Source organism: Gracilinanus agilis, chromosome 4 (genome assembly GCF_016433145.1).
Source record: "Gracilinanus agilis isolate LMUSP501 chromosome 4, AgileGrace, whole genome shotgun sequence".
Lineage (NCBI taxonomy): Eukaryota > Metazoa > Chordata > Mammalia > Didelphimorphia > Didelphidae > Gracilinanus > Gracilinanus agilis.
Window position 1 is genome coordinate 77,370,295 of NC_058133.1, and position 26,472 is coordinate 77,396,766.

The 26,472-nt window shown below is 39.8% G+C and overlaps 1 protein-coding gene across 3 annotated transcripts in view; it reads left to right on the plus strand.

The window, feature by feature from the left end:
* The window catches only part of CACNA1E (calcium voltage-gated channel subunit alpha1 E), a 446,383-nt gene that overhangs the window by 218,936 nt on the left and 200,975 nt on the right, over positions 1 to 26,472 (plus strand). For all 3 annotated transcript variants that reach the window (XM_044676249.1, XM_044676250.1, XM_044676251.1), the window contains exon 7: positions 5,086 to 5,189. In XM_044676249.1, the coding sequence (XP_044532184.1) occupies positions 5,086 to 5,189 (104 nt within the window). The remainder of the gene's footprint in view (positions 1 to 5,085; positions 5,190 to 26,472) is intronic.

The following is a 26,472-nucleotide window of genomic DNA, read 5'->3' on the forward strand; positions in this document are numbered from 1 at the left end:
AAGGATTTCTGGATCAGAAACCTCAGTTTCCCTGCAGTTACAGACTGAGAGGTGAGATTAGGTGAGGGTCAGGGAAGAATGAAGTAAAAAATTCATTTCTTTCCTTCTCTCCAACTAGCTTCTCCTCTCCACTTCATTTGTTCTACCAATCATCTCTTCTTCCCCCACTCCTCCTGAAGACTAATGTGATAATTGCCATGTGCTCCTGTTTACTCAGGGAGGGGGTGGGTCTGCCACCCCCAACTGGGCAGGTTCCCAAAGGAAAACATTCTCCCTGCCTGGGTGCTGGTACCCACTGAGCATTTTCCCTGCGCAGGTGTACTGCCACCCCCGGACCTTTTTTCACCGTCTGTCATCATCCCCATATAGTGTGTGCACGTGTGTGTGTGTGTGTGTGTGTGTGTGTGTGTGTGTGTGTGTGTGTGTGTGTGTGTGTGACTCCCAGGAGATTAGAGTCTGCAGGTGAGAAAGGAAGGTGAGAACTGGAGGAAGAAGGAAGCCTGAAGCTGATAGCCATTAGCCAGCATTCTGGTTTAGTACCAGCTGTATCAGCTGAATGGGGAAGCATTGATCCCAGGAAGGGCACTCTTCTTTAGTCTAAGCATTCTTTTGCCAAGGTCCTCTTTGAGAAGACCTCTGAGAATCCTTTCTGATGAAGGCTTTACCAAGGTTTCCTTTCTTTTTTGGCTAATCCTGATAACCTGGGGAGGGAAGAATAGGAGAGGCAGATAAATGGGTGTCCTGAACTCAGCAGAGGATTCTGGGTAATGTTGGTATTTTTTTTTCCTGGAGTGGGCCTTGTTTAGAGTAGTTTGCAATGGCTTCCTGGTGTCTCTGAAGCAAGAGTAGATGAAAACCTATAATAATAATCCATGAAAGCAGCTTGTGAGAATAGAGCTTGTCACTTGTTGGGGGGTAGGAGGAGGGAGTTAGTGGATAGAGAATGAAAGAAACACACACACACACACACACTCACACTCTTCTCTCTTCCACCTCCTGCTATGAGACAGACACACGCACACCATGAGAGAGACAATAGTCACAACTCAGGGTTTTAACTTTCACCGTTTGCTTTTCACGTTTCTCCCCTCCTGCTTAGTGCTAAGGCAGTTGCTGCCTCCGGAGTTGTTGATGACTTTTAAAAAATGTTATTTTTTCCCTCTCTCAAAAGACACTTCAACAGTCGTCTCTCCTACACTGGACAATTTTAAGATTTTTAATAATGATGAATCAGATGCAGATTGAAGGCTTAATTAGCCCTAGAGAGAAAGTAAGAAAGAAAGAAAAAAAATGCTTTCTATCCTAAGGGAAGAAAGACTGGTGTCCATTGCCTGCCCACCATTGCCTGGACTTGTCCCTCTATCTCAATGACCCTTTTGTCACTGAATCATCAACCACTGAATAAAGTGGGGGCTGGGGGAGACTCCCTGGTAAGGGAAGGTTCTAGGAGAAAGTGTGGGGAGGGGAAAGGCTGAGAGGGGGCCGCAATTCTATTAAAAGGTTTGTGAATAATCTAGGAAGGATGTCAAACAGTTTTCTCCAGAAAAACCTTTTAAGCTGTCAATCATATTTAATCATTCCCCAGGGCAGTGGCTGTAGCTACTGCTCACTTGCCGCAGTTCATCACCGTCATCGTCATTGTTGTCATTCAGTAATGCCAATCAGTCAGTGTGGTCACCCAGTGTTGTGAGAGGTGCCACTCAGAGTTGGTCTTTCCTAAACAGAGGTGTAAGAGAGGGTCCTTGTCCTTGAGGAATTCTAACCTTAGAGAAAAGTGGGTCTCGGCACTGTTTCTAGAGGAACAAATTTACTCCAAAAAGCGCTAGTCAGTCAATCATTGGAACTAAGCAGACTTCTTGCCCTTCCTGCACAGAGTTGTACATAATAAACAAGGCTGTTCCTATATTTTTTAATTCATCTTGCAGTCTTCAACTAGGGCTGCCACCTCAACTCTTCCAGAAGAACAGCTTCATGCCTTTATTAAAATTCTTCCAAGAGAGCCCAAAATGTCTTCTCCATACTTTATTAGTAGTAATAACTGGCTTTTACCTAGTCATTTAAGATTTGCAAGCATTTTTCGTATTATTTTGCCTAATTGTCATTGCTACCCTAAAAGAGAAGTATAAACGAGGAAATTGCGGTTCATAGAAGTTGTCCGGTGGTCATAGCTATTATGGTTCAGAGATGGGAGGTAAAGCTGGGTCTTCTCCAGATTGTAAACTCTTTGAGGGGAAAGATTGTATCTTGCTTCTTTTTGTATCCCCAGCACTTAGCACAGTGCTTGACACGTGGTAGTTATTTAGTAAATATTTATTGACTGACTGACTCCAAATACAGCATGTTACCCAACCACATCACCTGCCTGCAATACTGGCAGCTGGAATAATTCTTTTTGATGCCTGACCCAAGTCCCTTCTACTCTGGTTTAAACTTATTCTATTCCAGTAGGACCAAAAGCATAGGCTATATTTGTTCAATAGGAAGGACTTGGGCTGTGCTCAAACTGCTTAGTAGAAAGGCATTTTCTCCCTGAAACTACCTCAAAATCACATTACTAAGCTATGTTGGAGAGAGAACAAAGACATAGGGTTGGGGGTAGGTGTGAAGAGAAAGGTTGTCTCCGAAAGTATTATGAGAAATTTCTGCAGCTTCAGAAGGTGATGAATGGCTAGTTGAAACCTTGGATGATAGATTTCATAGATCATAACATGTTAGCCCTGCAGACTCGTTTTACAGATGAAGAATTCAAGGTTGAGAAAAGTAACTTGGAGCACCCAGCATGACACTCTGAACATTCAAGGTGTTTCAAACCAAGTTTGCTAGGTTGAAAGTTCACACAATTATATGATACTAGAACCCAGACCTACCGGTGCCTTGTTCTCTTACTCCCGCCATACTCTGTCTCTCATTACAGAAAATATGATTTGGTGAGAAAGAGTGGAATGAAATGAAGGGGAGAATATGGGAAAATGGAAGGCCAAATTTGGAGTTCAAATCCTCATTCTGCTATTTGTTGTCTAGGTGACTATCTTTTGGGGGCTCAATTTCCTCCTCTGTAACATGAATGAGTTAAACTAGGTGATTTTTAATGTTCTTTCCTATTTTAATTCTAAAGAGACCAACTGAAAAAGAAGAAGTACCAACTTTGTACCAGACACTATATTAAGAATCAGGGTTACAAAGATAAGCAAAGCAGTTTTTTTTAAATTCTCTTCCCTCAAGGAGCTTCCATTCTAATGGGAAGACAACATGCAAACAACTATTTAAAATACATGATCTCTTTTTCTGTTTTTCCTGCTTTCTCTCTCTCTCTTCCTTTTTCTTCTTCTTCTTCTTCTTCTTCTTCTTCTTCTTCTTCTTCTTCTTCTTCTTCTTCTTCTCTCTAAAATTAGAATTAACATCAGAGAAAAAGCACTAGCATTGAGAGAATGTGGGAAAGGCTTCTTGCATAAGGTAGGGCATTAACTCAGGCTTTAAGGAAGACAGGAAAGCTAGGAAGAAGACAGAGACGAGGAAGGGAAAATTCTAGGCTTGGGGGTGGGCAGACAATGAAAACAATTGGAGTTACGAGATGGAGAGTCATGTTTGAGGAGGCCAGTGTCACTGGATTGTTGAGTATGTGGACAGAAATAAAGTGTAAGAAGAACTGGAAAGTTAGAAAGGGATTAAGTTAGGAAAAGCTTTAAAAGCCAAGGGGGCAGAATCTGGGTGGCTCAATGGATTAAGAGCCAGGCTTAGAGAGCAGAGGCCCTGGATTCAAATCTAGCCTCAGGCACTTCCTAGCTGTGTGACCCTGGGAAAGTCATTTAACCCCTGTTTCCTAGCCCTTACCATTCTTCTGCCTTGGAAAAGATACACAGTCTTGATTTTAAGACAGAAAGGTTTTTTTTTTTTTTAAGACAGGATGTTTTTGAGCTATAAGAAGAAATATAGTGAACAAACAAAAATGTGAATATAAATCCCTATGTTGGAAAAGAGAAAAACTGATCCATCATTGACATCAGAAGCAGTTTAATGAAAGAGTATTGGATTGGCAATTAAGAGCTCTGAGTTCTTATCCCAAGTCTTTGCCCAACCCTCCCTTTGAATAGACAATAATATGATATGATGTGTACCCCCAAAGAAACTGCTCTGGGAAAAGATAGGAGATTATAAGGGAAAAGATATTTTTCTTGACCTACCTGCATCATTATCAGAATTTGCATATACAGTTTATTCTATGTGAGCAGAAAGCAAGGAGAACATTCTTTCAACCTAAATTTACTCTCTGCTGTTTTTCCCTTAGAGCTAACATCATTAATAAAGATAATACTGGCTTCAGAGATATCTGGATTCAAATCCAAATTCTATCACTATAAATTATCTTTTTGGGGGGGACTCAGATAAAATAATAGCAACAACAATGATGACAACAAAATCATTAGCTTTCATATTACGCTTTAAGGTTTTGTGAAAATACTTTATATATAATATATACACACATATATAATATAGACATGTGTATATATACATGTTTGTATATATATGTGTGTGTGTTTATGTGTGTGTGTGTGTGTGTGTGTACACATAAGATCTCGGGTGACTGATGATAGTGATCAGAGCCTTTATTCCTGCTTGTTGGGAGTGTACAATGGCAGGTTCATGTGTGCTGAGGCACTATAATTAAAACTAATTAGGATGAGGTCACTCACCCTTTGGCCCTCCTGTGAGAATGTGACTTGACCTCAGAAATTCAAATCTGAAGTCAAGAAGCACATAACAATAGGATGTAGCTATACTTATTAAGCTTCCATAGATCTGATTATACTGGGAAAAATGATCTCACATTTATGTCACACTTAGCAGTTTACAAAAGGCTTTCCTCATAGCTGTGACACAGAGTAATGTAAAGAATATTATTCCCATTTGACAGATAAAGAAAATCTCAAAGAGATTCTGTCGATTTCCCAAGGCTGTGTAATTGGAGTTAAGCTAGGATTCATTTCTAGGTCTTTTGATTCCAGGTTCAAGGCTCTTTTCACTCTACCCCACTTTCCCTCTGGGATACCACTGGAATGACAACATGCCTGTTTTTCTATCTTTCAGACCAATGATGCCTTAGGAGCCACCTGGAATTGGCTGTACTTCATCCCCCTCATCATCATCGGATCCTTCTTCGTTCTCAACCTTGTCCTGGGAGTGCTTTCCGGGTAAGCAGAGTTCTTCTGGTCACTCTCAGATTTGTTATCTGGTATAAACCTGCTTCTTTTTCTCATTGTAAAGCTTAGATGTTTTCGTCTGTGAATGCAGACATCTCAAAGCTTCCTCCTGGTAAGATGCTCCTCTAGGCTTCCCTTCCTAGGGATTCTAATACAGGATCTAAACACAGGATCTAAACAAAGGTCTCCCATGACTAATAATGCCAGATTGTTCCTCAAAGCCTTAGCTGAGGTGTGGAAATGAAAGCTGAGGTCTGTGACTGGGGCAACTTGAATTCATCAGTCTTTATTGAATGCCCAAACTATGCCTCCAATTCTGCTGCCTCTTGGGTAATACAAGAGAAAATTTAGACGTGGTAGTGATCCTTGAGAAGCTTATAAACTTAACAGGGAGATAAGACATACATTGAAAAGTTAGAGAACAACACAGTATGTAATTAAGGGTAAAAAGTGTGTGGTACAGATAAGAAGCATGATGCAAGCTTAGTTGGAGGGAGACTTCATGAAGGAAAGATCGGTTTGAGGCAGGATCAAAGATCATAGAGGATATTATATATCTAGATCTAGACATGGCAGCGAGGTGACTCAGTGGATATAGTGATGGCCTGGAGTTAGGAAGACTCATCTTCCTGACTTCAAATCTGGCCTCAGACATTTACTAGCTGCATGACCCTGGGCAAGTCACTTAATCCTAATTTCCTCAGTTTCCTCAACTGTAATATGAGCTGGAAAAAGCAAATGGCAAACCATTCCAGGATCTTTACTAAGAAAACACCAAATGAAGAGCAAAACATGATTGAACAACAACTGAACAACAGCAACAAAAGGTCTGGTCAGGACCACAGAGACTGTTTTGTCAAATCCACTCATTTTACTGATGAGGAAGCTGAGGCCTGGGGAGGTTAAATGAATTGCCCAAAGTCATACAGGTACTAAGTAATGGAGGCAGGATTCAAACTCTCTTCTTTGACTCCAGGGCTCTTTCTACTCTACAATGCTGCTTTCTGAAAGAAGGTCATAGGCATTTCAGAAAGGGAAAATAGCATAAAGGTGCAAAATGAATAAAGATGCAGAGACAGGAATTAACATGTTATGCATTTAATACCAAAGTGATTAATTTGACCTTAAGAACATCAGATATGCTAATAATTTTACAGTTTTCTTAATGATGATTTTATATGTTGAAAGATATAAGAACCAACCAATAAGGAACTTCTATTCTGGAATTATTTGTCACCAACATGGATGAACCACCTGATTTTCAGGGGTGGAAATGATGGGAGCCTGATGGAAAGTCACTATTCCATCTGAGAGTTTGTGAAGGAGAAAGTGGGGAAAAGCTAGGCATAGCCTGATATGCATGTAAGATTTTAGGACAGTAGATCTTAAAGGTTAAGAGAAAGGATAAGAAGGATGACATTACCAAAAATTCTACAGGGCAAGACATCCCTACAGGGATAGGAAACTCTGAAGAATAAAAATTTTAAGACATAAAGAGAAATGCATTTAATGAGAGGGAGTTGTCTAAAAAAACTGACTTCATGAGGAACTCATCCATCAAATCAGGTTTAAAAATTATTTGTACAATGGATAGAATAAAGGGCAGGCAACAGAGGGGAATACAAAAGTGTGGCATGGTCTTGTACCAGCTTCCTTTCTTAGATATTTACTAGTTGTCCCTTTAATAAAACATTCTCACATAATATCTAAGAAAACTGTAAGATTTAATAGAGTACCTTCCTGTGATTAGTTCAAGTCATCTGACCTAGATAAACTGTAGCCCAGGGCACTGAAGGAACTGACACTTATGATTGCTGAGCCATCATCAATGACTTTTTAAAGATCATAGAAAATAGGAAAGGTACCACAGGACTAGAGAAGGACTAGAAAATAGTTCCTGGTTTCAAAAAAAAGGGGTGGGGGGAGGGAGAGTTGAGTATATACCATAGGTCAGTGAGCTTCAGTTTGGTGCTTGGTAGATTTCTAGGACATGTTATTCAAGGGCTGGCTACTGAACATTTGCCAATGGAAACACTGATCCCAAAGAGTCAGCAAGGTCAAAATAATAAGATTCCATTTTTTTTTTTTTGTTTTGACAGGTTTAGCTGAAGTTAGTTTAATTTAGCTGAATAGTGGAAAGAAATGCCATAGTCATGGTTTACTTAGATTTTGTTAGACCATTAGTCAAAATTTCTCCTGCAGTTATTGTGGATAAAATGGAAATATGGACTACATGATAACACAGTTGTATTCAAAATTGGATGAAGAGCCAGATCAAATGTACAATTGTATACATATGGAAGGAGATCTCTCACGGGCTATCCAAAGGAAACTTTCCTTGACCATGTGCTCTTTAACAATGTTGTCCGTGGTTTGGATAAATGGTATAAGTCAGTGATGGGCAAACTTATTAAAGAGGGGGCCAAAGGAAAGGAAATGCTCATCTGTCAGTTTGTTTCTAAGGCAACTCTTTAGAAGTTTCATTGTATTGTATCCTACTCATTGTATTCGTCAGATTAAGAATAAAGTCATGCAGCCAGATAGAACATTTTAGGGGGCTGCATCTGGCCCAGGGTCCATAGTTTCCCAAATCTATAGGAAATATATAAGTAAGAGGCACTAAATGCTGGAGTAGGAATTTTTAAAAAGTTGGGCAGTCTAGAATGTGAGGCTAAATTCAATAAGATGGAATTAAGGAGAAACAAATAGAGTTTTTCACCAATTTCAAGAAATTACCATGTTCAGATAGGGGAGGGATTGATAGCTCTTTGAGAGAGTTCTAGAGATTTTAATGGCATTTAAGCCTAATATGAGTCAACAATATGATGTTAGAATATTTAAATGATCTGTGATCTCAAATGGTCTGCCCAGTGTCTTCAAAATTTGTTTTTACTTTGGCAATCCATGAAATTATGGTATTATGATTCACTTTAGAAGATTATTGACTTTAGTCAGAAGACTTGAGTTCAACGATATCCACATCCTGAGAAAGAACTGTGGGAGTAGAAACACAGAAGAAAACAACTGCTTGATCACATGGTTTGATGGAGAGATGATTGGTGATGTAGACTCTAAATGATCACTCTAGTGCAAATATTAATAATATGGAAATAGATCTTGATCAATGACACATGTAAAACCCAGTGGAATTGCTTGTTGGCTATGGGAAGCGGTGGTAGGAGGGGAGGGAAAGAACACGAATCATATGACCATGGGAAAATATTATTAATTAATTAATTAAACAATTAAAAAGAAGAAGACTTGAGTTCAAACCTTACCCTTGTGACTTTGGACACGCCATCTGACTTCTCCGAAACTCAGTTTTCCCATCTGTAAAATGAAAGGGACCAATTAGAAGGTCTCTAAGGTTCTTTCTAACTTTCAACCTATGATCCTGTGTGTCATAGGACATGGAAGTCAAAAAAGCTAGAGTAAAATTAGATTGCATTAAAAAGTTTCCAGGACTAGAGAAGTACTGGTCCCACTGCAATTTTCCCTAATTAAACTGTATCTGGAATATCATAGCCAATTTTGGATGCCTAGGCAGGAAATTGATAAAATGAGGAGTGCTTATAAGAGGGTGGCCAGATTGATGAAGTTCATGCCATATAAAACTCAGTTGTAAGACCTCAGTATATTTAGCCCCAAAGGAGAGAAGGTTTTTGGGGAACATAACTGTTGTCTTCAGGTTTTCATGTGGAAGAGAAATCCGACTTATAGTCAAAGGAAAGAACTAAGAAGAAATTGTAGAAATTACAAAGATGCAAGTTTAGACACGATACCAAGAAAACCTCTCTAATAGTTAGAGAGCTCTGGAAAAGAGTAATGGGCAGGGGCAGCTCAGTGGCCTGGAGACAGGAGGTCCTGGATTAAAATCTAGCCTCAGATACTTCCTAGCTTTGTGACCTTGGGCAAGTCACCTAACCCCCATTGTCTAGCCATTATCCCTCTTCTGCCTTGGTACCAATACATAGTATTGCTTCTAAAAGAGAAAGTAAAAGTTTTAAAAAAGGGGCAGTAAACAACATTAGATGGTAATGAGTTTTCCCTCCCTTAAGGCATTTAAATAAACACAAATAACTGCTTGTTAGGTATGCCATTGAGGGGATTCTTGTTCAGGTATAGGTATAATCAGATAGCCTCTGAAACATTTACCAATTGTGATTCTGTTATTAAAGCAGAAGGTTTATTTGGTGGAGTTAAGGGAAATAAAGCCAAGTGGGGTTGGATTCTGGAGAGCCTTGAATGGCATAGACTCCATTTTGTAGGCGGCAGTGACCCACTATGTGGGAAGATGGTTTACAGGGTTTTTAAGATCCAATAGAAGAGTAAGTAAGATTGACATTAACCAAAGACATCAAAAAACATTTCCTAGGATATTTTTTCATCTCATATTATACAATCCAATTCAATCATCTCATTGTATCCAATGACAAATAACAGTATTTGTCAAATGCCACCATGAAAATACATTCCCTTATCAGTCAATAGATATTGCAGAGGAAAAAGAGACAGAAAAATCCTATGAAGAACTTGGTTCAAGGCCCTCCAAATTAAATAAACCTATACATTAGTCTTCACTGACTTCTATGCAAAGGGGAACTTAGCAGATGATAGTGAAAAAAATACATTGGAAATCATGGTTCAGGAGGGGGAAATGAGAGAGGTTAACGGCATGTCAACTATCCAGAAACCCCATAAATTTGTTATAAATGATTTCTTTTTTGTCATGTCAGGAGGTATTGGGCATGACATGGTTAGCACCAAATAACACTGTAAATAATAGAAGTGATCATTTTATAGTGGATAAAAAGTATTAGTTAATAAAAATCACTCTTCCTTTTATAGCACTTTAAGACTTAGAAAACTTTTTTTATAAATATTAAGCCATTTGATTCTCACAACAATCCTTGTGAGTTAAGTATTATGCACAAACACATACATGCACAGTCACACAGACATAGATCTATCTCTCTGGGGGAGGAAATGGCAAACCATTTTTTTTTGTATTTACTTATTTTTTAATGTTTTATATTCATTTTATTTTAAATTTCCAAATAAATTTTCCAAAGTTATATGATTTGTGTTGTCTCCCTCCCTTCTTCCCTCCCCCATCCCAGAGGTGACAAGCAATTCAATCTGGGTTATATATGTATTATCATGCAAAACTTATTTCTATAGTATTCAGTTTTGTAAGTGAATATTCTTATAAACCAAAACCTAAAACATATACCCAAGTAAACAAGTGATAAATCATGTTTTCATCTGCATTCCTACTCCAACAGTTCTTTCTCAAAAGGTGGATAGCATTCTTTTTATTAAATCCCTAAGAATTGTCCTGGATCATTGCATTGCTGCTAGTAGCAAAGTTTATCACATTTGATTGTCCTTCAATATTTCAGTTACTGTGTATGTTCAACTGGTTCTGCTTATTTCACTTTGCATCAGTTCACATAGGTCTTTCCAGCTCTTTCTGAAATCATCCTGTTCATCATTCCATATAACACAATAGTATTCTTTCACCATTATATACCACAGTTTGTTCAGCCATTCCCCAATTGGGGGACATGCCTTTAGTTTCCAGTTTTTTGAATGGCAGACCATTTTGCCAGTATCTTGGCCAAGGAAACCCCATGAACAGTATGGTCCACAGGGTCATGAAGAGTTTGACATTGAACAACTATGTATGTATTTTTGTTTCTATCTGTCTATCTATCTATCTATCTATCTATCTATCTATCTATCTATCTATCTATCTATTCATCCCTCTNCTTCCTTCCTTCCTTCCTTCCTTCCTTCCTTCCTTCCTTCCTTCCTTTTTCCCTTTCTTTCTCCCTTTCTATTTATCTGTCTATCTATCTATCTATCTATCTATCTATCTATCTATCTATCTATCTAATCTATCTACCTAATTATCTAACTATTCCCCATGTAAATGCATCTATCTATATATTCATCTCCATCCCTCATTTCTCCTCTGAGTCCTAGATCCACCATTATTTTATGCCTGAAATGGTTCTTTTTCCTTGTCTCTGCCTCTTATTTTCTCATATTCTTTAAGTCTTCAAGACTCAGCTCAATTCCCACTTTCTTCAAGAGATATTTCAGGTTTCCTCCCCTGCCCCTCACCTTCTTTTTTCCTGTATTATTTCAGGAAACTTCTAGCTGTTTTCTGTCTCAAGCCTTTCCCTTCTCCAATCCAGACTTCTCCCAGCTATTAAACTGATTTTCCTGAATCCATTCTTTCTTCTCCATTTCTGGGAATCCCTAGTTTCCTTCAAGACCTAATTCAAGTAACACCTGTGTAAAGCCAGCAGCCACTTGAAAGCCACATATTTGTTGATTGGATTATGTGTATCTGAGATAGATGACCTTAAATCGTAAATAGAATTCACCTCTCTCTCCAATGACTGCTACAAATCTGCATTTGTTCACCTTAAGATTTTGTTCCAACCCTGTAATGTATGCGTTCCCCAAGGGCCTATCTGAGGCCTCTTCTCTCTGTCCATTGTCAATCTTACTCTCAGTTTCATCTGTGTACATCAGTGATTCCCAAAGTGGGCACTACCACCCCCTGGTGGGTGCTGCAGCGATCTAGGGAAGTGGTGATGACCACACTTTTTTTGTATTACATTCTATTCTGAGTTCAATAAATAGTTTCATAATTTCCAGGGGGTGCTAAGTAATATTTTTTTTCTGGAAAGGGGGCGGTAGGCCAAAAAAGTTTGGGAACCACTAGTGTACATGGGTCTCAAATCTAGATCCCCAGGCTTCATGTCTCCTCTGAGTTCTAGTCCCACAATTCTACTTCCTCTAAAACATCTCCAAATGGATGTTCCATAATGGGATCCAAAACTTAATGTAATATATTATCTCCATCTCCAAACCACCCCCCTACCTGTCCCACCTTTTTCTGACTTCACAACTTCTGTTTGTGATATTACCAGTCATGTTCTTCTACATGCAAAATCCTAAGTTTATTCTTGATAAATCTCTCCCTTACCTCTCAGATTCAATCAGCTACCAAGTCTCTACAACCTTTCTTGCATCGATCTGGACTCTCCACTCTCACTGACACTAGTACTAGTACAGGTCCTTATTACCACCCACCTGCATTACTGCAATAGCCTCCACCCCCACCATCCTCCAATCTGTTTCATATTCTTGGCAGGATATTCTGTCTGACTCACCAATATGGTCATGCCATTTCTCTCCTAAAATTCATAGTGATTCCCTGTGGTCTCAAATAAGTTCAAAACCTTTGGGTGGCAAAATGAGGTCATCTCATTTTCCCCAACATTTATTTTATATTCAATAAACACTTTTACCAACCTGTACTATTCTCTGGCCATGGGACACTCCTGTGGTATCTGTGCCTTTTCAAATATTCTTGTTCCCTGTGCCCATAATGCCCTAATTTCTCCTCATCACCTGTACCCTCATTCACTATCACTTTATAAGTCTTTCTAGATCTATCTTTATTATCCTTTTCATTTCTTATAACAAGCACTTATTTATCATATTTGTCTGTGTTTAGGTAGTATCTCCTTCCAGACAGGAAACTTCATGAAGGCAGGGACTTAAAAAAAAAAGAAAACCCTTTATCTCTCATACAATACTCTGCACACTCTAAGTTCTTGCTAAATGTTTGATGAAGTAGAAAAAAATTGGGAAAGTCAGAATTTGTAGAACCATTTACTTCTCTCCTTCCCTCACCCACAAAAGTTTTTAGTCTTTGCAACTGTCAACTGTTCCATATTCACATTTGCTTTCTCAGGTGCTTTAAGTCCATAAACCCACTGCTCATTATATTAACCATATATTTGAAAATATTTTTGATGATTGTCTCTGCTCTCTGGATCTTAACATTAACCATACCTATTCTGTCTCCACAATCTAGAACTCTTGAGATCCCTTTCCCTGATTACAAAATCCTATCCTTACACCTTCCTATTCAATCAATTATTTATCTTTCACTCCACCTTTGGTCTCTCTTCCCCAAACACTTTCCCCAGTCCATCACTACTGTTTTGGTTTGACTTTCCTGCCTTTGAAATTCAACCCTTTTGTTAACTAGTTTTAACTTGACTCTGTCCCCTCCCCTGGAATCCCTAGCTCCCTCCTCTTATCACTTCTTGTGCCTTGCCAAATTACCAATCATGTGCCACTCTCATTTGCCTTTCCTGTCACTTAATTGCTGCTGAATACACTGGAGAAAGTCACACAACTGTGCTGGCAGGGGCCACACATTTTATACAACCTCATCTTGATCAGGCCCTTATAGATTTTTTTTTTTTTTTTACTTTTCACTGATTGCTCCAAAAATCTTCTCATGTTAGGTCGCCTCTAACATTCCTCCCTCTCAGCAGAATACATCCCTCATTTTTTTAATAAGAAAATAGAGGCCATCCATCCTTAGCACCCTTTTTTCACCTCCGCTACACATTAAAATCTTCTCAAAGTTATCTACCATTTTCTTTGCTCTAATCTTTGATGAAGAGGTGGGTTTTTTGTCATTGACAAGGTTAACCCTTCTCCCTATGCCTTAGATCCCATCCCTGCCTCCTTCCATGAGCTTATTCCTTGGATCACCCCCACTTTTTCTGTCATTTTCAATTTCTCCTCTACCTGCTCCTCACTTGCTGCCTACAAACCTGCTTGAGTTTCCCCTATTATTAAAAAATCACTCTGCTTGATTCATCTTGCTTCTTTTCAGAGCTAAACACCTAGAAAGGTTTATCTACTGTCTCAGTTTTTCAACTCTCACTCACTTTTCAGTCTTGGGCAATCTGACTTTGGACTATATCTATCAACTAAATCTAAGTCTGCTCTTCTTCAGGGCTAACAATGATTTTTAAATCATTAAATCTGAGGACTTTTACTCAGCATTTTTAGGGTCTGTCTTGACTTCCCTACAATTTTTGACTCAACTTACCACTCCTTACATCTGGAGTCTCATCCCTTCCTCAGTTGTAACAGTGTCTTCTCATGGTTTTTCTCTGTTAAGTCTATTTTTTCCTTCTCTTTCCTTTGCTACATCATCATCCATGTCCTATCACCTCTGGAGTATCCCCCAAAGCCCTCCCTTGGACCTTATCTTCATCTTTACATTCTCTCTCAATGATTTCATTAGCTCCCCTGAGTTCAGTGATCACTTCCACCCAGATAGATGACTCCTGAATCAATTTATTCAGTACTAATTTCTCTCCTGAGCTCCAGTCCCATAACAACAATTGACACCTGGATATCTCTGAGTGTACCAAAGGTATCTCAAACTTGACACATTTAAAGTGGAACTCATCAGTTACCCCCTTAAACCTACACCTTACTGAAACATTAAAAGATCATCACAATTTTGGAGTCATCTTTACCTTTTGAGAGCAGCATCATCTGTTAGGAAAAACGTGTTGGATTTGGAGATTTATCCCTGAATTCGAATCCCAGTTTCTCTACTTGCTATCTTTGTGGCCTTGGACAAATCATATTACCTCTTTGGACCTTATTTTCCTTATAGTAAGTTGAAGGGGATTGAACTACATTTTCTCTAAGATCTCCTAGCACTAAACATATTACTGTATAAGCCTTGCCAATCCTTCCTTCATACAGCTTCCAAATTAATCTTTCTAAAAAGTAAAGGTCTAACCATGTCGATGTCTTTTCCAAAAATTTTTCAGTGACTCTTTCCCTATTGCCTCGAGGATAACAGTCAAAGTCCTCTTTGGCATTCAAAGTCCTTTCAACTCCAGCTTCATTCTACCTTTCCAGACTTATTTCTTCTTTCTCCTCTTTATGTTCTAGCCAAACTAGTCTTTTAACTTTTCTTTGAACTTGGCATTCCATCTCTAACTCTGTTCCTTTGTACAGGATAATACCCTTTCCTAGCCCCCTTCTCTTAGAATACTGTTGTTGTTGGATCATCTTGTTATGTCTGACTCCTTGTGACCCCATTTGGGGTTTTTTTGGCAAAGATACTGGAATGTTTTGCAATTTTCTTCTCCAGCTCATTTTTGAGATGAGGAAACTGAAGCAGAGGGTTAAAAGACTTGCCCAGGGTCACAAAACTAGTAAGTGCCTGAGGCTAGATTTAAACTTATGAGAACAAATCTTTCTGATTCCAAGCTTAGTTCTCTATCCACTGTACTGCCTAGCTCTTCCTCTCCCTTGGAATGAACTCACTCCTCACTTTCAAGACACAGTTCAAATATTTCCCCTTGAGGAAAGCCTACCTGATTCCTATAATCGTTTGTGTTTTCTCTCTTTTCAAATTATTTTGAATTCACTTAACTGCTCATACGTAGTATATTCCAGCAAAATAGAAGCTTCTTGAGAGTAAGACTTGTTTATTTTTGCCTTTGTATCCCTAGAATCTAGCACTTCATAACAATTAATAATTTATCAATGATGGTTATTGAATTCAACTGAAGTTGTCCTGAGCCAGCTGTTAAATCCCCCTTTGCTTGCTTTCAGTTGTAAGAGACTTATGTTAGGGGAGGGAGGTAACAGGATTCCAGAGGAACAGATGTCTCCTGAGCCTTTCTGGAAGAATCAACAGCAGCAGAAGTGGGGAATAGCTGGTGTGAACAAATTCTGACATTTAGAAGAGTGTTTGCACTGGGGACCCTGCAGACCAGGATTAGAATATTTCTTCCTCTTGCTTTGTGCTTTCTCTGTTGTTTTTCTTCTTCTCTTTTTCTTGCTGATGCATAGCTTATTTTGGAGATATTTTTATTCAGGGACCAGATAGGATTTGGTAGTGGTGGCAAAGTATAGGGGAAGGGGCATTGACACCAGGACCAGAACCTGATCTGAAGTAGCTCAGTGTGAGAACAGGAGGGAGAACTTGGTTCCATAGAGTATACAGGCAGAAGAGGATACAGATGGTACCTGATATAGCATGTGAGAGATTCTCCTGGGATCCTCTCAATGGACTGGCTCTACAGGGAATAGTTGAATGGAGTTGCTAGCTTATTACCTTAACACTTCTACTGCAGTATTTGGGGAGTAATATAGTGGAAATGATGCTAGTGTATTATTGATCAGGGGCAGCCAGATGGCACCATGGATAGAGTAATGGGCATAGAGTCAGGAAGACTTCCTGAATTCAAATATGGCTTCAGACACTGGGCAAGTCACTTAACCTTGTTTGCCTCAGTTTCCTCATTTATAAAATGAGTTGGAGAAGAAAATGGCAAACTAATCCAGTATCTTTGCCAAGAAAATTCCCAAGTAGGGTCATGAAGAGTTAGACTTGACTAATATGACTGAACAATAAAATTATTAATCAGAGCAACTTATATGTAGCAGTAAGCATCATATATATATATATATATGTATTTGTGTGTATATGGTTGTAGCAATATCATATATATATCATGTTATATATAATAAAAATAATAAGCTATATCTTACCTCCCTTATACTGTCATAATGATGATTGTAAGAGCTAATGGGTAATGCTCTTATTTAGATTTTTCTTGACTGCTTCAACCTAGATATTCTCCTGTCTAAGTGCTTCTCAGTTTCCTTTGCTGGTTCTTTATCCATGTTGTAACTAGTAACAGTGGGAGTCACCCAAGGGTGCCCTGGACCCTCTTCTCTTATTTGGTAATTTCATAAGCTCCTAAGAGTTCAATTGTTAATTCTATGCAGATGATTTTCAAATCTATTTCTCCAGCCCTCACCTCTCTTTTGATCTACAAGAGAAATTGTCTTGAGCTAGTTGTGAATCCCTTTTGCTTGCTTTCAGTTGGAAATGACTCTTTTTAGGGGAGGAAGGTAACAGGATTCTAGAGGGATAGATGCCTCCTTAGCCTTTCTCAGGGAGTCAACAGTAGCAGCAGTTAGGAATAGTTGGTGTGAACAACTGTATCATCAACTGCTTTTTGGACATCTCAATTTGAATGCTTCATGAGCATCTCAAATTCAACATGTTCAAAGCAGAACTCATTGCCTTTCCTCCTAAAACATTTCTTCTTCTGAATTTGCCTATTGCTGTCAAGGGAACCACCTTCCTCCCAGTCTGCCAGGTGGCCAACCACAGTGTTATCCTTGATTTGTCACTCTCACCCCACCCACCCCATCAGTTGTTAAATGTTGTGATTTCTACCTTCACAGCATCTTTCCTATATGTTTCCTCCTCTTTCTTAGCACAGATACCACCATAGTTCAGACACTCATCACCTCTCACCTGGATTCTCACAATAGCTTTCTAATTGTCCTCCCTGCCTCAAGTTTCCCCCACTCCAATCTATTCCGTCTCCCATTTAGCTGCCAAAATGTTTATTTTTCTAAAGTGTAGATCTGACCATTTCACCTCTTCTCTCCCCTTCACATCTTCATGTTCCAATGTAAAGCTCTTTGTTTGACATTTAAAGTTCATCAGAACCTAACCCCTACCTATCTTTCCAGTCTTCTTACACTGTATTCACCTTCATAAACTCTATGATCCAGCCACACTGGCTTCCTTGTAATCCTTCACACCCAACACTCTTTCCCCCAACTCCATGGCTCTTCCATGCCTATAATACTCTCCATCTTCACCTCTGTTTCTTAGTTTCTTTGACTTCCTCTAAGACTCTACTTCTGATATTACCTTCTATCTACTTTTTTTTTTAACAAATCTTACAGGTACCTGGTGACTTACATTTTATCTCCACTATTAGGATGCTAGCTCCTTGAAGTTAGGAACTGTTTTTCATTCCTTCGTACCCCTAACACTGAACACCATGCCTATCAGATTTTGTTTTTAAGTTGTTTCAGTCCTTCCAACTCTTTGTGACCTGATTTGTAATTTTCTTGGCAAAGATACTTCAGAGGTTTGCCATTTCCTTTTTAGCTAGTTTTACAAATGAGGAAACTGAAGCAAATAAAATGTTCAGGGTCAGACAGTTAGTAAGTATCTTTAGGCTAGATTTAAACTCAGGTTTAGCACTTTTTTCACTGCACCACCTAACTGCCTACCTATCATATGACAAGCATTTAATTAATGCTTATTGACTGACAGCCAAACCAGACATGGGGAAGGTAAATGGTGATGAACTCCTGATTCAGATCTATCTGAAAGTTGCATCTGAATTTTTATCATCTAAACTTATTCCCAGTCTTCTGTCCCTGTAGAAAGGTTGTCCTGATGCAAACACTGGGATTTAAAGCCTGTTTTCTCTCTGATCTGAGCCAGAGAGTAGACGTGGACCCCCAGAGAGTGAGACAGTTTTCTCTCTGTGGTTAATACTTGTAAGGACACAGGCCTTAATGGGACTTAAGGTGCTGCTATAGCAGGGATAGCCGGAGCCCTCAGATTCCAATATCTCATCCATAAACTTTTCTCCAGCTGATCTCCTGTTCTGGACCTTCACTCACAGGTCACATACCTTCATTGCTGTGAAGCTCAGTGGTCTGATCTTCACTCCTTTACTGCCTTCTATCCTTCCCTGCCACTGCCACTGCCACCCTCTTCCAAATTCTCTCACTGTATTATCAAATCTTGTTTTTTATCTCCCTAAATATTCAAGTGTCATCACCATCCTTAGGACCTTAGCCCCAAGGAAAGAACTAATTCATTAGTGATACACAGTAAACAATGAATCTCAGTTCAGAAAAGTGCTGATCAGATTCATTTGGCTACTGGCTGACCCTAAGTCTTAACTGAATCCAAACTACTTTTTAAACTAGCTGTTCCTCTGAACCTTTGGAGGGGTTTAGTCCTGAGCTCTGACCTCAGATCTCTGAAGCCATTATACACAATGTCCTTTTTCACCTGGATCTCCCCAAGATAGAATGGAGCTTCTCTCTAGGACTTTCTGTACTGCCTGGATTCTGTCCAACTTCTAGCTGCCTGAACTTTAATTTATTGACCCATTTCCATACCCCAGGCAATCGGTAATGGCCACTGAAACCTTCCTGAGTCTTGACATTGCTCACAAATTCCCAAATGCCCATGTTATTGGTGGCTACCTCTTTGCCTATGTTATTAGCCATTTCCATCATCCTGGAGAGAGCAAACCACAGAAACATTACATTAATCTACAGCTTCCTAATCCCCAGCACCCTGCCTTACCCTTCGATATATAAATACAAGTTTCTCCGATTCATTTGCAGGAACCTGCTAGAATTTGTATTGAGAAGAAACTGATGAACTAGCTCTGGGTGTTTCCCCTCACTGTGGGCTAGTGATCAATAGACCAAGCTAGGATATGTCCGGAGTTTTTTAGGAAGGACATAAGCAAAGTGAAGTAGATCCCAAAGAGGTAGTAAAGGGGCTCGATCCCTGCCATGTGATGGACAATTAAAGTTCCTAGAAAAGAGAAAACAGTTGATTGGAACTATTTTCTTAGGCTTGAAGGGTCATCATGAAAAATAGGAATGAGGTTTGCTATGGAAAGAACTAGAACTGATAGGCAGAAGTTGCAGAGATGGATTTAGATTAGCTGTAAGGAAGAACTCCCTTAAAATGCAGTCTCAGAGTAGAATGTGCTGCCTTAGAAGGTGGTGGGCTCTTTATTGTCAGTCTTCAAGTAGATACTTGAATGAGACAGATGAGCACTTTTTTGGAGATATCAAGAAGATTCCTCTTGAGTCATGAGCTGGACTAGATTATCCCTGAGGTCTCTTCCAACTGGGAATTGATTGGTGGTAAGGAAATGTAATGAAGAAAGGTAGAAAAGGGAGCAGAGTAAGACAAATGTTGGTGCTTATAGAAGATAAAAGAGTGTGAAAATGTTTGTAAGGGGAGCCTGCATATGATGCTGTCAGGAACATGGTGAGGTTGTCGGGCATGTGTGTTTGTTGGGTGGAGTGTACTGTATTTACAGAGGAAGTGTGCAGAACAGCATTGTAACCTTTTTACTTGTCTCAAAGGAAATGGGATTTTGATGAAAACCATTAGCTTGGGTTTGAAGAGAAGCAGAGCTTCCTGTCTCCATGGAAACAGACCACTGCTGCACAAGCATGTCCCAAAGTATTGTCAGGGGCTTCAGAATAGGAGAATCACACAAACAATGATGACCCCGAGCCACACAGCAGTGCCTCCTCCTGCTCCAGAAGGGCTCTAAAAGGAATGCATTAGGAACCTGGGAAAGAGATGTGGAAAATAAGGCAATGTTGCTCCTGCATATGTACCAGGGTGCTTTTCTAGTAATTTGCACTAGGCAAAATACTATCACATATAGTTCCTCATTTGAAACCTACAATGACCAAGTAGATAAAGGCAGGTTTTGCTATTATTATTAAATTTTTATTGCTGTTAAAGCTTCTTTTTGTATTTTTATTTTATGAAGATATTTTATTTTTACCTATTACATGTAATAACAAATTTCTACATAATTATTCCTTTTTTAAGGGAACCTGGGATTTCATTGGCATGAGGAACCTTCTGGTTAGAAATCTTTACCAATATAAATCAGCCACAGCATTACAAGTAAATCATCTTAGAGGGCTGCCTACAGGCAATGAGAAATATGACTTGTTCAGGGTCCCTCAATCAGTCTTTTAGAAGAGGGTCTTGAATCATGGCTTTCCAGTGCTGAGGCTGGCTCTCTATCCCCTCTGCCTTGTTGCCTTCAGGAAATAAGGCTCAAAGAAGTTAACTTTCCACAAGACCATCACAGAATCCCTTGTTTTACAGTCAAAGAAACCGAGCCTGAGGAAAAAAATAAGTGACCTATCCAAGGCAATGTGGATAGCAGAGCTGAGCTTTGATCTCAAGTCCTGTAATTTCAAAGTCAGCGTTCTTTTTTTTCCCTAAGCTATGATGTCTTTTGTAAGGTCACATCTTTAGTAAAATTGAAGCCTTTTGACTTCCTGTCCTGTGCTGGTTCCTCTGGGCCACACTGCCTTTTTTCTGAACCTTGGAGAAAATCCAGAGTTTGTAAAGTCCTTCAGAGGTTATATAGTCCCACTCCCTTATTTTACCCTTGTGGGAAATGAAGCCAAGAGAAATGAGACAGCTTGCCCACAGTCACATATGCTATAAGTGACAGAGCTAAGATCTAAGGTTTCACAGTATCATAAAGGATACTCATAAAAGGCAGCAGCCTTTTGAGGATGCAAGTGTGAATTTGACCTGTCTACTTATAAGCACATGTTGCAAGGTAACTCAGCAAAGGATGGTATTTCCCCTATTAGATTCCTGCTTTCAGCAAGACTCATTCAGAGGTCTGCATTCAGATGTGCCCTGGTCCACTTTACTATCCCCAGACAGCCAGAAGCACTGGCAGTCTAATCCAGAAAACAGTTGCTAAGCATGCCTAGGGGTGGCAGGTAGCAAAGCAGAGAACAAAGAGTGGTTTCTACTCTTAATTTCCCATTTCCTTTAGGAGAAATTAAAGAAATTTTGCTCGAATTGGGTCTAGAGAGTGGGCAGGTAATGACTTGTTTCCAGCGTTACTCTGTTGACCTACGTCTTGGAGGACAGGAAGAGGCACAAAATCATGCTGGGATGATGGTCCTGTGACCTTTAGCCTTCTGTGGACATATAGGAGACCTGTGTAGGGTAGCTCCCCTTTGCCCTTGCCCCATGGACCAGATAAGAAACCCTGGAGGACTGTGGGAGGGAGGAGTGCCTTGGTAAAGGATTAATAAATATATAAAGTAAGATAAGAGAGTTTATATTTGGGTTTCCCAGAAATAAATCTCACTTATTATTAGACTCTGGTTACCTCCCTACCATTCTTTGCTTGCCATGTTTAACCATCTCATCTTCTCTTTTGCCCATCATACTATCCTTTGATGCCACCCCAAGACCATTGTTTTAAATTCAATTATTTATTTATTGAATGTCTATTGAGTACATAATAACTATTAAGTTCTCTACTGTGGGGATATTAAGTGCTGTGGGATATTTTTTTAGAGTGGGGAACAGGCCCAGATTTGTGGTTTCATTGGTGTAAGAACCATCTGCTGTGAAGACACTTTTCTTCAATAAACTTTTTTGATTTGAGCCTTCAAAGATAGCCCAGAACCTTGGAAGTTAACGGGCCTTTCCCAAAATAGATGAGCTAATATGTAGCAGTGACAAGACTTGAACTCAAGTCTTTCTGACTCCATGGTCAGTTCTCCACTGTGCTCTTTCTCCCCATTCTTGTGTGAGATACAAATAAGTAAGTAAAAACATGGTCCTGTTACTTTGGGGACTTTATAAGAAGGTGTAGTGAGTGGATAGAGTGCTGGGGCTGGAGTTAGGAAATGACTCATCTTCCTGAGTTCAAATCTAGTCTCAGACTCTTACTAGCTGTGGGTCCCTGGGCAAGTCACATAAACCTCTTTGCCTCAGTTTCCTCATCTTTAAAATGAGCTGGAGAAGAAAATGGGCAAACTACTCCAAAATCTTTGCCAAGAAAACCCCAAATGGGGTTGCAAAGAGTAAGACACAACTGAAATAACTGAACAAAATCTAGCAATTATGACATTGGGCATGCCTTTTAAAGTTATTCTTCTTCCCTCCAAAAATTAGAGGGTAAAGATGAATGCTAAATATATTCTACTTCTATTCTAAAGCAGGAAGGGTCAGAGGTTTTGGGAGAGGGGGCTTATATAATTCTGTGGTTCCAGAAAAGTTGGTTCGAGTACAGTTGGTGGATCTTTGGTCTGACACTTGTTGGATTTCACTTTAAGCAAAGCCTTCTAGAGTGCCCACACAATGAAAGCCAGTGATCTCTTAACACAGAAAGCAGGTGAAATCTGCAGAGAGCACTTTTCTGGGGTTACTTTCTTGCTTTAAGCAGCCTCATAGCAGGGCAGAGTCATTTACCAAGAACACAATTTCCTCTGGCTTCATATTGTTCTTGGTTCAAAACTAGGAAGGTGTTCAAAGATTTTGTTGAGAAACAGTGATAAGGGTGGAGCTGGTATATTATCTTCAGTTCTATATTCAGGGGCTTAAAAAGAGCACTGATAAACTGGAGAATATCCAGAGAAGGACAAAGTGGATGGGGAATGGTCTTCATTATATATGGAAATGCTTATTTTATTTGAAATTTGTTAAGTTCTGAATAAAAATAAACAAAATCACATCCAATTGCACAAAATAGGAACAATCAAAGTGAACAAGGGATTGTTAACCTAGAGAGGGACAAGACTCAAAGAGGCTGTCATAGCTAACTTTAAGGGTCATCTGGGAAAAGGACCAGCTTAGCTCTATTTGGCTCTGGAGAACAAATCCAGGAGCAATGGGTGAACAGTGAAGAGAGGCAAATTGAGGTTTGATATCAGCAAGAATTTCTAAGTGAATAAAGCTGTATGAAAGAGAATGTCCTGTTAGGGAGGTCGTGGCTCCCCTTCATTGGTGGTCATAAAGCTGAAGTTAGATGACCATATGCCAAACAGGTTATAGGAGGGATTTTTTTTTCAGTTATAGGTTTAATTATTTGGCTAAAATCCCTTCCAGTTTGAAAATTCTATGATTCTGTGAGTAGGAATCAAAATGGAAGAAAACTGAAAGGAATTCAAGAGGCTGAGGACCTCCCAGCCTGCCAGATTATGAGACTGTAGATTTAGGATTGGGTAGGGGAACCTTAAATATTGTCCATTCCATCGAATCAAATGAAAGGCTTGGGAGCTGAAGTTTAGACAAGTGAAGTGACTTTCCCAAGGTCACCGGCAGTAAATAGGAGAATCAGAATTTGAACTCAGCCCTTTGGATGCCAGATCTAATATTTTTCCTTGTACGATGCTGCCTCCTACATCTGTGTTTTTCAAAGGGTCTTTGAAAGCCTTAAACCAATGGAGTGACTGACGGCTGGAATTTTAGGCAGGTGGCAAGGCAGATGGGGAGATATTTTTGGGCAAGGGGGCCTTTTGGTGCCCCTCAAATCACACTACAAAGACAACAGCCTACTCTGCCCTGTTTAAGGCTGGCTGGTTCTATGTGTAGGAGAGGAGGACTCCTACCCATCTGCCTTTCCCTGAGAAAAGATGTGTGTTAAAGCAGCTACCCTCGTGCTGACTCTCTGGAAAACCTCAGATGGTCTCTCTTTTTCCCACCAGAGGGCATCATGACCCTGTGTGCTGCTAAAACAGAGTGGTTGAGGCATAAAGGGAGAATGGATGCATATCTGCCATCCATGGAGCCAACAACTATGGGGTATTCTTTTATTTCTCCCCAGGTTTCAATTGCTTCCATGATCATCCTTGTTGTGCATTCATGGCTGGAGTAGAAAGGTTCAGTGTTGTAAGCAGAGCTCCATTCTTTCTAAGGGGATCAGATTTGGTGTGGTTTCAGGGGTTCCAAGAGGTTCCCTTCTGGCCCTCCCCTGAGGCTTCTTTATATGATACAGTGTGACAACCTACCGCTGAATCAAGGATATCTATGGCTTTGGTTCCTGCAAACAGGATGATTTTTAGAGTTGAAAGGATCGGGATTGGCTCTCAGCTTAAATTCTCTGGCTCAGGAAAGAGAAATATCTTGACCAAAGTCATACAGCTAAGCTAGTGACCTAATCAATATTGGAGCCTAGGCATGCGGGCTCCCAGTACAGGGCTCTTTTGGCAATATTAAGGCATAGAGTCTCTTAGATCTTTGTATGGAATAGCTTAGAAAGGGAAGATATTGTTGGAGTGTTGGTTTTAGAGTTAAAAGAGCTAAATTTAAGTCTTGCCTCAGACACTTGCTAGAGGAGTGATCATGGGCAAGTTATTTAATTTCTCTTTGCCTTAGGGAATGCTCAAGTTATAGATGGGATGTACTCTGCTTGATTGAGGGAATTTTCATGCCTCGGCGTTCTTGGCATTAGCCTGATTGAGTTTGTTAACTCTTTCAACAAGATCAGGTTTTTGAGGGGCAGAGGGAAAGGTATAAAAGGAAGCTTCCAGAGTGATAGTTTAGTAGAGCAGCCAGATATTTGCTTCAAGGTATTGATATTGTGAGCTGTTCCTTTTCTGGAAATCCAGGTACTGCCATCTTGGCACTGGGTAATCCTATGCCTGCCTGTACGACATGGTATAATCTTATTCCCAAATCTGTAACATAGCTGTTTAACTCTTTGTTTTTATTAGTTCTAGTCACCATCCATGGCTCCTGTGGCTATGGCACTCCTCTCTATGGGCATGGTCAAATATTAAGGACATCACGGTTATCTACTGCATCCCAGGCTATCATCCTGACTTTTTTCTTGCTATTGGACTTTGATAAAAAGAAAATAAGACTGAAAACTGTGCAAGCCTGCCTCACTTAAATGCAATTCATGCTCCAATCAAGACGTGACCCTTTGATGTCACTGGTCTTCTTTGAAATGAAGGACAGACAACAACATTCTCTTTAATACCTATTGAACTCTACTCATATTTGGACTAGGAGTGCAGTGGTATCTTGAACCTCTGTCCCTCCCTGCAACCAACTGTTTTTGCTCAAAGTAAAAGAATTTCTTGTTATGTCTTTGAGTGTCACAGAAAAATACAAAGAACAAACTTCCCTGACTTCCCAGTTATGAGTTGAGTTCAGCCTAATTCTAATTATGGCTCTTCCAATGTAGATAGCCTGTGAAGCAGCACCCTGTCAAGCTGGGAACCCCACTATCTAGTTTTTATTTTTATTTTTTTAAACATTTATTAATAATCATTTTTAACATGGTTACATGTTTCATGCTCCTACTTTCCCCTTCACCCCCCGCACTCCCCCCACCCATGGCCGACGCACATTTCCACTAGTTTTGTCATGTGTCCTTGATTAAGACCAATTTCCAAATTGTTGGTAGTTGCATTGGTGTGGTAGTTTCGAGTCCGCACCCTCAATCCTGTCCGCCCTGACCCATGCGTTCAAGCAGCTGCTTTTATTATATGTTTCCTCTCCTGCAGTCCTTCCTCTGAATGTGGGTAACATTCTTTACCATAAATCCCTCAGAATTGTCCTGGGTCATTGCATTGCTGCTGGTACAGAAGTCCATTACATTCAATTTTACCACAGTATGTCAGTCTCTGTGTACAATGTTCTTCTGGCTCTGCTCCTTTCGTTCTGCATCAGTTCCCGGAGGTCTCTCCAGTTCGCCTGGAACTTCTCCAGTTTATTATTCCTTTTAGCACAATAGTATTCCATCACCCGCATATACCACAGTTTGTTCAGCCATTCCCCAATTGAAGGACATACCCTCCTTTTCCAGTTTTTTGCCACCACAAAAAGCGCAGCTATAAATATTTTTGTACATGTCTCTTTATCTATGATCTCTTTGGGGTACAAACCCAACAATGGTATGGCTGGATCAAAGGGCAGGCAGTCTTTTATAGCCCTTTGAGCATGGTTCCAAATTGCCAGCCAGAATGGCTGGATCAGTTCACAGCTCCACCA